Source organism: Camelus ferus, chromosome 6, assembly GCF_009834535.1.
Source record: "Camelus ferus isolate YT-003-E chromosome 6, BCGSAC_Cfer_1.0, whole genome shotgun sequence".
Lineage (NCBI taxonomy): Eukaryota > Metazoa > Chordata > Mammalia > Artiodactyla > Camelidae > Camelus > Camelus ferus.
Genome location: NC_045701.1, coordinates 30,547,498 through 30,557,811, shown reverse-complemented (window position 1 = coordinate 30,557,811; position 10,314 = coordinate 30,547,498). Strand labels below are relative to the sequence as shown.

General features: G+C 56.3%; 1 protein-coding gene across 3 annotated transcripts; it reads left to right on the top strand.

The window, feature by feature from the left end:
* Positions 1-1,333: 1,333 nt before the first annotated feature.
* ZNF219 (zinc finger protein 219) lies at positions 1,334-9,877 on the top strand. 3 transcript variants are annotated; one of them, XM_032481631.1, is made up of 5 exons: positions 1,334-1,716; positions 6,310-6,401; positions 6,685-8,098; positions 8,421-8,552; positions 8,812-9,877. In XM_032481631.1, exons 2-5 carry the CDS (start codon positions 6,396-6,398, stop codon positions 9,414-9,416), a joined length of 2,157 nt encoding a protein of 718 aa, XP_032337522.1. In that variant the 5' UTR covers positions 1,334-1,716; positions 6,310-6,395; the 3' UTR covers positions 9,417-9,877. The 3 variants fall into 3 exon arrangements, with proteins under 3 accessions (XP_032337522.1, XP_032337524.1, XP_032337523.1); XM_032481633.1 differs by lacking the exon at positions 1,334-1,716 and adding an exon at positions 2,107-2,125; XM_032481632.1 differs by lacking the exon at positions 1,334-1,716 and adding an exon at positions 2,183-5,560.
* Positions 9,878-10,314: the final 437 nt, after the last annotated feature.

The window sequence follows — 10,314 nt, the reverse complement described above, 5'->3', positions numbered from 1 at the left end:
TACTGATGTGCCTGATGCCTGTATACTAAAAGGCTTATTCAGAAGCTAAGCTGGGGTCATTTATTACCACAATAAGAAGCAGAACCACCTGGGCCCAAATATATACTTTGTAGATCAAAAATAGGAACGGCCCATCTTGGTGCGGAGCCTGAGGTCTGGAGGCAACCAGACCTATGTTCAAATCCCAGATCTACCTGAGTGACCTTGGGCAAGTTATTTAATCTATCTGTTTCCTTATCATTAAAGGGAAGTTAATACCGACCTCAACGGGTTGCTGTAAGTATTAAGAGAGAAAATGCATATGAACCAGTTCAGCCCAGCACCTGGCACATACATGCTCAATAAATGTTCGTGGCTATTATCACTGTCATTATTATTTGATGACAGAAGAAGACTGAGCCAGAAGACCCCCAGGACTTAGTACTAGGAGGCAAGGTCCTGGGAGACAAAGTGGCCTTCTTTGTAAGCCACTTCTGCCCTGCTCAGTGCTGGGCCAACACTCATTGAAGCATTGTGTCCACTCTTTCCTGGGGAGTGGGGATCACATTTAAAGGAATCCTGAGAACTGTTGTCTGTCTACTCCGTCCTCGATCCCTATGTGCATTAATTTTGGTGACAATGGCCTGATTGTGAGATGCTGGACTTGCACTGAGGATCCCTGGGCTGGTAGGCCAGTGGAAAGAGACTCTTTGGCCTCATTTTCCTTACCTGTAAATGCAGACTAATTATATTTCAGTGTTATTTTAAGGATTACATACTATTAAATGTGTAAACAGGCATTCGGTAAATATTGATTATATCTAAGTACACTACTTACAAATTTGTAGCCCCTGTCTAGATTACAGTCTCCTCCAGGGAGGGCACTACATTCTCCTGGGTTCATCCCTCCCGGCGCTGAGCAGAGCGCCTGGTACTTAGTAAGCACTCAGTAAATATTTGTTGTATTGAAGAGCCATTAAAGTGACTTAAGGAATGGAAAATAGAATTCGAGAGGAAGGAGCAGGAATTGTTTATCAAGAACAGGAAGGACCGAAGAGTAACTTTAATAGTTTCTTATACGGCAGACATTAACTATCTCTATAATCGCCCCTCCTCCTCCCCCAAAAGAGACAGAAATTGTTCGGGAGAGGCTTTGAGATAAAACCCCAGGAAGAACTTCCCGAGTCTGTGCATGTTGGGGCAGAAAGAGCGGCAGAGCCAGCTCCTTCCCTGGTATGTCCGGGTTTAGGGTGGGAGGGGCAGTCCTGCTTGGAGGCTGGGGGAAGGACGAGATGACCTTTCAAAATCTCTTCCAGTCTCCTGTTGGAATCATCTGTGCGCCCCACCCCCGCTCCCTCCCTCCCTCCCTCCGACAGCGCCCCCCGTCTCCAAACCGCCCGCACCCCGCCCCTGGCGGCCGCCTCTCGCGGCTCCCGGGGTCCCCAGCTCCCTGTCCCCGGAGCCAGAGCCCCGCTCCCGCTCCCGCTCCCGCGCGGCTCCCAGCCCCGCCGCGCCGCCCCCCGCATGCTAATGGCCGGGCCGCCTCCCGCCGCACACAATGCGGGCCAGGGCCGGGGGCGGGGGACCGGGGAGGGGGCGGGGGCCGGGCCGGGGGCGGGGGGGCCGGGGCCCGGCGCATCTCCCCCGGCCCCACGTAACGCTGACGCCCGCGCCGCCGGCCCGCCGCCCGCCGCCGCCGCCGCCGCCGCCCGCGCCGCCGCCGCCCGCCCGGGGCTCGTGAGTAGCCGCTCCCCCCACTCCTGGCCCCCCCTCCGCCACCCGGCCCCCGCCCCCGGCCCCCGCCCCCCCTCCCGGAGGGGGGGCCCGCTGCGCGCGCCCGGCTCGGAGCAGGTGCAGGGGGCGGGGGCGGGGGAGGGGCGCCGGCTCGGCCCCAAGCAAACTTCGCCCAGAGCTCCTGGGGGGGCGGGGTGGGGGCGGCGGCCAAGGAAGCCTGGAGAGCTAGGGGGGCCTCGAGGGAGGGGGGGCAGGTGGGGGAGCCGGGAAAGCGGACACCAAAGGGGAAAGGCCAGCGTGGGGGGGGGGCCGGCGGGCGTCTTTGTAGGGGCCCGAAGGCAGGGCGCGAGGGGCGTAGGGGTGCGGGGCGGCCAAGCTGGGAGCCCGAGTGGATGAGTGCCCCCCGGCCCAGGTAGGGCTGATGGAGGAGGGGGAAGGGACCCAAACTCTCCGGGAGCGGGGGTGGGGGAGGGGAGAGGATGGGGGGTGCTTCCCTCTCTGCGTCCCAAACAAAGTGTCACAAAGAGCTCGGCCGGCGGCAGCAGCGGAGGCGGCTGCAACTCAGCTTTTGTTCTCCCGGCCCGGGTAGCTGAGCCCTGGCCTCCCAATCTCCTAACCCTGCCCCCCATCATCTTCCTGGTTTATCTTCCCCGGGAGAGGTTTGGGGTGCTGCTGGAAGAACCTCTTGTTCAGGATCAAAGGTCTTGTCCTACTTGCCAGCCTACTTCTGGGAGGGAGATTTTCCCAGAGGCTCTCCTACCCAACTCTCTACCCCCTAATCGGAGAACTGAGGCCCATATGGTGCTAAGACTCTGACCTTTCTAGGGTCAGCTCCAGCTAAGGGGCCTTCGGGCTGGCTATATACCCACTACCCCAAATCCAGGTCCTCTAGAACTTTCAGAAGAGGGGTCAAGTTGGGACATACCTCTGGGATAAGATTCACCATTGGTGGGGTGAGCAGGTGAACCTTCCTTTCACATGCTGTACATTTGGAGTCCATGACGAGGTCTGTGACCCCAACTCTGGACAGTCAGAATGAAGGGGAGGAAGCTTTACCAAGAACTCAATCTAAAAAGTGGGCAAGCTGTGCAGTGGGGTCATTTTGGGGGAGCCACCTAAGCAGTGAGGTTCAGAGGGCTGTGGAGAGAAGACCATAAAAGTGAGCTACTGGCATGTCTGTGTGATAAAGGTGGTCTTGACTGTAGACCACCTAAGGAACTCCCTTTCCTTTTAACCCCATCTAATGCAACGTTAATCACAGTATTAGCGGACTTGGAAGGTGTAAGGATTCTAAAAGGGGAAAACATCAAATATTAGAGAAGACCAGAGACAGGCCTAGTCACAACTGTACTTCAGAAGTCCTGAGTCCTTGCCCTGTACACTTTGACCCTAAAAACTTCTGAACCACAAGGCTTGAGGGGCAGTCTTTGTGATCCTCCAGGCAGCAGATGTTTCTATATACCTGACCCTGTTGTTTCTAAGAGTCTTCTCACCAACCCTTCCGTCCGTCCCTACTCAGTAAGGTTTAATGGTCCACACCCCCTTTCCCACCAGCTCTCCTAGCACATAAAAGGAATTGGCCTGTTGTTTTGGAAAGATTTCAGATCCCTATCCTTGGCCTTGCATCCCTATAGAACCCAAATAAGGGCAAGATAACCCTTGATTCCCAGTGGGGGTGGAAAGTAGGTCATTACTACTGTCTGGCTAAGTCTCGTGGATGGTGTTTAGGGCCTGACTACAGAAAACTCTGTGATTATTGCCCACAGGCAGTATGTGCCTGACCTGGGTTCCAGGTCAGTTCATAAAATCTGGGGTCCTGGCAGTGCTTTCTCCTATTGCGAAAAACTCATGGGATAAGGTGCTTGGGACCTGGTTTGGTGTGGAGATGATTCAGGAGATCTTGACTGGGCCTAGGGGGTCTATCAGTGTGTTTTGTTGATTTGAGACCACCCTCTGGGGAAACTTTCCCTGCCCAGGAATTCAGCTGCAATTTGGGCCTTCTTGTATATCACTGTATTTCCATCCTGGAAACTGCTATGTGCAAAGCAGGTTTTTTGTTTTTGTTTTGTTTTGGGGGCGGAAGCTTTGCCCAATTCCTTCTTGCTTGCCTTGGAAATGAGGTCAGCCTCCCATGAGGTATTTTGTTTACTATCCTATAAGTAGTTTTAGGGGCCCTAGAATCTTCTCAGAATCAGAGTATGTGCCCATAGGTTAGTCAGCTATGACCATGCAGTATTCCCAGCCTCCCCCCTCCTCCCCCACCATCTGCTTCCTCTGAATATACCAGATTGGCTGTACACCAGGATGTTCCGGGAATCCCCAGGAGAGCAACAGAATGTGATGGACCCAAATACGATGCCTCAGTAACTCATTCCAGGATGTACAAACTGTAACTGTCAGGACACTTCTTATAGCTAATTAAAATTCTTCTAGTTACATCTATTTTCTATTATGTCTGTCTATTTTCAGTGACATCCAAAAGGCCAAAATAATCCCTCTGGTACCACTGTTTTTTATCCACCTCTGTGGTTCCCAGATAGGAATTTTAAAAAAATCCTCCAGCTTTTCTCAGTGCCTTATAGTGCTAAAATGGCAAGCGTGGCCCCTCTAGCACTTCATAGCTCTATCAGTGGTACTAAGGTGGCCAAAGTGGCTCCTCTGGTAGCCCACTGCACTCTCCATGGTACTGAAGGAATGACCATTTGTTTTAACATCTCTCTGGGGTCCAGAAGAGTCCTATGACTCAGAACCACAAAACTTTTGAACTGGAAGGGACCGTCAGTATAAATCAGTCCAACCTCCTTATTTTATGGATGAGTAAACTGGGAGGTTAAGTGATTTACTGAAGGTTGCAGGGCTATTACTGGTCTAACTGGGCCCACAGTAGTCTTGCACTCCTCAGTCCTATTCTAGTTCACCTTTCTGATCCTACTCAGTGAGGCTGGCTAGGCTCTTGGTCCCAGGAAAGGGATTTATTTGGAGGATCCAGAAAATGAGGGTGGATGCCTTAATTTGGAGCTACAGAAATACAGATTAAAAGGGGTGGTGGAGGTTGTTTAGTGACCCTTGGACAAAGACATTTTGTTAATCTCCTGTTAATAAAATTCCCAGCCAGATACCACATGTAACAGGTACGTGTCCCTTCATGGAGCCTTATTATATCTACAAAATGTCAAAAATTAAAGAAGCCTTGGACCTCGAGAGCCTTTTCTCATTGCAGGGCTGACTCTTGGCTCAGTTTTCTTCTATTAAAGATCCTTAAGCAAAGTAATACTGAGTCCTTTTCTTTCTCAGTAACCTATTTCAGTTTCAGAATGCCTATTGTAAGGAAGTTCTTTATATCTCAAATATTCCTTCTATCTCAGGCGAAAAAAACATAGGCCCACATTTGTCCAAATACAATTCTGTATGTAAGCAAGAGGGGAGACTGGACGACTTCTGGTCATTCTCCTAGGCCTGTTTCCATGATTCTTAATTTTGGGGTTGCTTCTAAGTCCTAACGCTAACCTCCTCTGCAGCTTACAATCAGGAGATCCCCCCCCCCCCAGTCCTCTTCCTCTCGGTGCTCTTCTCTTTCCTCAGAACTGGAGCTCTGCACATCCCAGGCCCAGGGAATTTTAGCCTGGAGAATTTTAACCCTTTTCTGCTCAGAGCATGTGCTGAGCCCCTATCTGTGCAGATGGCCCAGCCCCGCCCCCCGTCCCTCACTCCAGCCTCTTGAGCTCAGAGCCAGTGTAATCCTCCTCTTGTGTGAGGGAGCCTCTCCCCTGCAGAGAGGAGGAAAGCCTGCTTCGGAACAGCCCTGGACAAAGGGGCTGAGATGCCCCATCAAACTGCAGGCTTCAAGGTTTGAAACATGGGGATGAATCCTATTCGGTATTTGCAGTTTTTAACCCCTTCCCCAGGCCAGCAGCGCCCCTTAACTTCCATTCCTCCCCCAACTCTCTCTCCATTCCCTCTCCTTCTGGCTCTCTCCCCCTTCATGCCCCTCCCCCTCTGTCTGTCTCCAGACTCTCTGCTGCTGGGAGGTGTTGCTCTCCCATGCATGAATGAGTCTCTGTAATGAATGGAAATGAATGGATCAGGAATCCAGGCGGAGGGAGGAAGAATAAGGGGGAAAGACAGAAAGACAGGGTAAAGGCAGAAGGAAGAACTGTGGAGTCTGGAAGATTGTTTGGCTGGCTGGTCAGTTAGGGGTCTGAGAGCAACTGGTCCCACATGGATAACTGGGGAGCTTGGCAAGCCCACCCTATTTGCTCATCAAGCTGCACAGCCCAGCCTAAATGAGAAAGGGGCATACTGTGACGGTCTCCTCCACCACCAGAGGGTGGGGGCGTTGGGAATGGGGGGTGATGATGGTACTTGTTCTGGACAAGGCATTTAAAACGAATAATTTAGGGGAAGAAATCTGGGTTAACGGGGGCAGTGTGAGCAAATCAAGGAGTACTAGTTTTGAAGACAGCAGCTCCCTCCTGTCTCAGGATGTAAGGAAGGAGAAGGGCTAGGTTTTAGGGTACTGAGTGTGGTGTTGGGGGTGACTCCACTGCTGAAAATCAGGGCTCATCTTTTCCTCAAAATCTGTCTCTCTTGCTTTAGCTCTTCAGCACCTGTTGCCTTCACTAGCAGCTTTTCCTCCTCCTCTTCCCTGCACTCCCCAGAACCAAAGAATGTGAAGGGGGTCCATGGAGGTGAGTGAAGCTCTGGCCTGAATCTACAAGTACCTGTATACTGCCTCCCCTCCCTACCTCTCTCTCTCTCTGGCCTCCCATTATTAGAAATTATTTCCATTGCCCCAAAGGCTCAATTCCCATTCGTCCCCCAGCTTCCCCGAGGTTAGTGGGAAGGGCGCCCGGTGTTCCTGGTTCAGGCCCCAGCTCACCCTCCCTCGGGTTCCTCTGGCCCTCCATGTCCAGGCTTCCCCTACAGCTCTCCCTTCTCCACTCTTTGCTCTACTCACATCTTTCTCCCCAGGGCTCACGTCCCCGCGCCCCGGGCGGCCACCTAGCGCCGTCGCCACCGGCCTTCGACGGCGAACTGGATCTGCAGCGCTACTCCAACGGGCCAGGCGTGAGCGCCGGGTCTCCGGGAATGGGAGCAGTGGGCTGGTCTGAGAGTCGCGCAGGCGAACGGCGCTTCCCCTGTCCTGTATGTGGGAAGCGCTTCCGCTTCAACTCCATCCTGGCTTTGCACCTGCGGGCGCACCCAGGCGCCCAGGCCTTCCAGTGCCCGCACTGCGGCCACCGCGCGGCGCAGCGGGCCCTGCTGCGCTCGCACCTGCGCACGCACCAGCCCGAGCGCCCGCGTAGCCCTGCCGCGCGCCTGTTGCTGGAGTTGGAGGAGCGCGCCCTACTGCGGGAGGCCCGGCTGGGGAGACCCCGAAGCTCAGGGGGCCTGCCGGCCACTCCTGCCACTGAGGGCCTGGCGCGGCCCCAGGCTCCATCTTCGTCCGCCTTCCGTTGCCCCTTCTGCAAAGGCAAGTTTCGCACCGCGGCCGAGCGCGAACGCCACCTGCACATTCTGCACAGGCCCTGGAAGTGCGGCCTGTGCAGTTTCGGCTCCAGCCAGGAGGAGGAGCTGCTGCACCACAGCCTGACGGCCCACGGAGCTCCTGAGCGACCCCTGGCGACCACCTCGGCTGCGCCCCAGCCTCAGCCTCCACCCCAGCCTGAACCCAGATCCGTCCCTGAGCCCCCTGAGCCTGAGCCCGAACGTGAGGCAACCCCCGCCCCCGCGCCTGCTGCTCCCGAGGAGCCCCCTGCGCCTCCGGAGTTCCGCTGTCAAGTGTGTGGCCAGAGCTTTACACAGTCCTGGTTTCTCAAGGGTCACATGCGCAAGCACAAGGCCTCCTTTGATCATGCGTGTCCTGTGTGTGGCCGCTGCTTCAAGGAGCCCTGGTTCCTTAAGAACCACATGAAGGTGCACACCAGCAAGCTTGGTCCACTGCGTGCCCCGGGGCCTGGTTCTGGGCCTGCCAGGGCCCCCCAGCCTCCTGACCTGGGCCTGCTGGCCTATGAGCCCCTGGGCCCTGCGCTCCTCTTGGCCCCGGCGCCCACCCCGGCTGAACGCCGTGAGCCTCCAAGCCTTCTGGGCTACCTGAGCCTGCGAGCTGGCGAGGCCCGGCCCAATGGTGAGGGCGCTGAGCCTGGGGCTGGCCGCAGCTTTGGAGGCTTCCGCCCACTCCCCTCTGCTCTCCCGGCCCGGGCTCGCCGGCACCGTGCGGAGGAACCAGACGAGGAAGAGGAGGTGGTGGAAGCAGAGGAAGAGACCTGGGCCCGGAACAGGGCGCTGGGCCCTCTGGCCTCACTGCCCCCACGCCCAAGCGAGGGCCCAGGGCACTCTGCGCCTGCTGCGGGGACCCAGGCAAGGTCCACCACCACCACGCAGGGTACGTAAGGGGTCTCCTCTCTCAGAGGTTTTCCACATCCTGGGCCCACCCTGAGGACACCACTGCCCTCCTGTTCCTTTTTTTTTTTTTTTTTTTAAAGGACCTGTCTCATTTCTCACTTTTAAACCCCCAGAGTTTTTACCAACTTTTGCGGACACAGCTTAACTCATGACAAATCCAATCCCTCAGGTTCCCGTAAACAGATAACTATTTCCTCTAGGGCCCCGAGGGGAAGCAATCCTGTGGTGGGTGTGAGGGCCCATGGCCTTGATAGGGCTAAGGCAAAGGGTCCCTCTGACTTCCCTTAATATGTGTATTGCAGAAGAGAATGGCCTCTTAGTTGGAGGGAGCCGGCCTGAAGGGGGTCGGGGTGCCACTGGCAAGGATTGCCCCTTCTGCGGAAAATCATTCCGCTCAGCGCATCACCTCAAAGTGCACCTGCGAGTGCACACAGGTGAGGGGGCAGCTTCCGGGGTGGCAAGAGGGGTGAGGGCTACGGGAAAAGGCCGGGAGATGACGTTCGCAGCCGTCAGACTGGCCAGATGAGATCGTTGGGAAACGCTTCTTTATTAAATCAGAGGGGGTTGGAGGTTTTTTTGTTTTTTTTTTTTTTTTTTTTTTCTGGTCCAGAGACGGTCTGTACATGGAGCGAAATGCCGCTTGGAGCGGTCACCGATGGTGACTCTGGTCCTATCGCAACCCCCTCTCTCCAGGCGAGCGCCCCTACAAGTGTCCGCACTGCGACTACGCAGGCACCCAGTCCGGCTCGCTCAAGTATCACCTGCAGCGCCACCACCGGGAACAGAAGAGCGGGGCCGGCCCCGGGCCGCCCCCAGAGCCGCCGCCCCCTTCCCAACGGGGTTCGGCCCAGCCCTCGGGAGCCAAGCCGACTCCGCAGCCTGCGACCTGGGCGGAGGGCACGGCGAGCCCCCGGCCTCCTTCAAGCGGCTCTGCGCCTGCGTCCCGTCGCAAGCCCTCCAGTCCTGGGAGGACCCTGCGCAACGGGCGAGGCGGTGAGGCCGAACCCCTGGACCTGTCCCTGCGGGCAGGGCCAGGAGGCGAGGCTGGGCCGGGGGGGGCCCTCCACCGATGCCTTTTCTGCCCCTTCGCCACTGGAGCCCCCGAGCTCATGGCCTTGCACCTGCAAGTGCACCACAGCCGCAGGGCTAGGGGCCGCAGGCCGCCCCAGGCCGATGCATCCCCGCCCTATACTCGAGCATCGTCAGGAGAGAACCCCCCCAGTCCTCCACAGGAAGGGGAGGAGGGGCCTGGGCTGTTGAGATCAGGAGAGGCTGGGCTTGGGGGGCAAGAAAGGTAGGGAGCCCTTTTAGGGGCCGTTAGCTTAGTGAGTTTACCCCGCAGGAGCCGGGGAACGCTAGAGGTAGTTGGGTAGAGCAGCCAGCAGGGGGCAGCGTGGGACCCACATCCCAGCCCCAGGCGGACCAGAGGTGGAGGGGCAGAGGGCGTTAGGAGGGTGGGCGGGCGGTACCCACCCAGCCCAGGGGAGAGTCACAGTGCCTTAGAAGTGGCAGGGGTGAGGATCAAAGAACGGGGTCCCAGGGCTGGCAGAGAGGAATGTTCCAGTTGAGGGGCGGCTCTGCCAGTCTTTGCTGGTCCATAGGCGTGAAAGTTTATTTTTGTACAATGGGTGGGGGTGGGGGGCACTGTACCCTTCTAGCCCCTTCAGGGGCCCTGTAGACGTCGCTATTTTTGGTACGATTCCTGTCATCCCTGTCACAGAGTTGTGTCCCCAATAAACAGGTGTCTTGAGGCACAGGGCACTGTGTCTGTCTGCCTAAGTCCTGTCCTTGGGCCACTGTGTCCAGAAAATAGTCGTCTCTTCAGGAGCTATTTATCACCCAAAGAGCTTGGTAAGAAATGCAGGAACTTGGGCTTTACCCCCAAGCTTTGGCTTCAGTAGCTCTGGGGTTAGGCCCAGGACTTAGCATTTAACAAGTAGCTTAGGGGATCCTCATGCACTGTGGTTTAAGGACCTCATTTTGAGAACTGCTGGCCTGTGCTGGACCCCAGCTTGACTGTGACCAGCTCAGCCTCAAGAAGTGGGTGCAGCATGAGAGGAGGAACTTCAAAGGGTGCATTGAGCCTTTGGGGGCCACTCCTCTGAGAGGATGCACACTGGCCCAGGCCCAGGGCAAGCTTTGGGCAGGTAAGGGATAAAGGTCTTGGCTTTATTTTCTGTGTTCTAGTTAATAGTT

Coding starts and splice junctions, on each gene's coding strand:
- ZNF219 (XM_032481631.1), top strand. Junction 8,099..8,420: donor GTCCACCACCACCACGCAGG/GTACGTAAGGGG, acceptor TGTGTATTGCAG/AAGAGAATGGCCTCTTAGTT. Junction 8,553..8,811: donor GCACCTGCGAGTGCACACAG/GTGAGGGGGCAG, acceptor CCCTCTCTCCAG/GCGAGCGCCCCTACAAGTGT.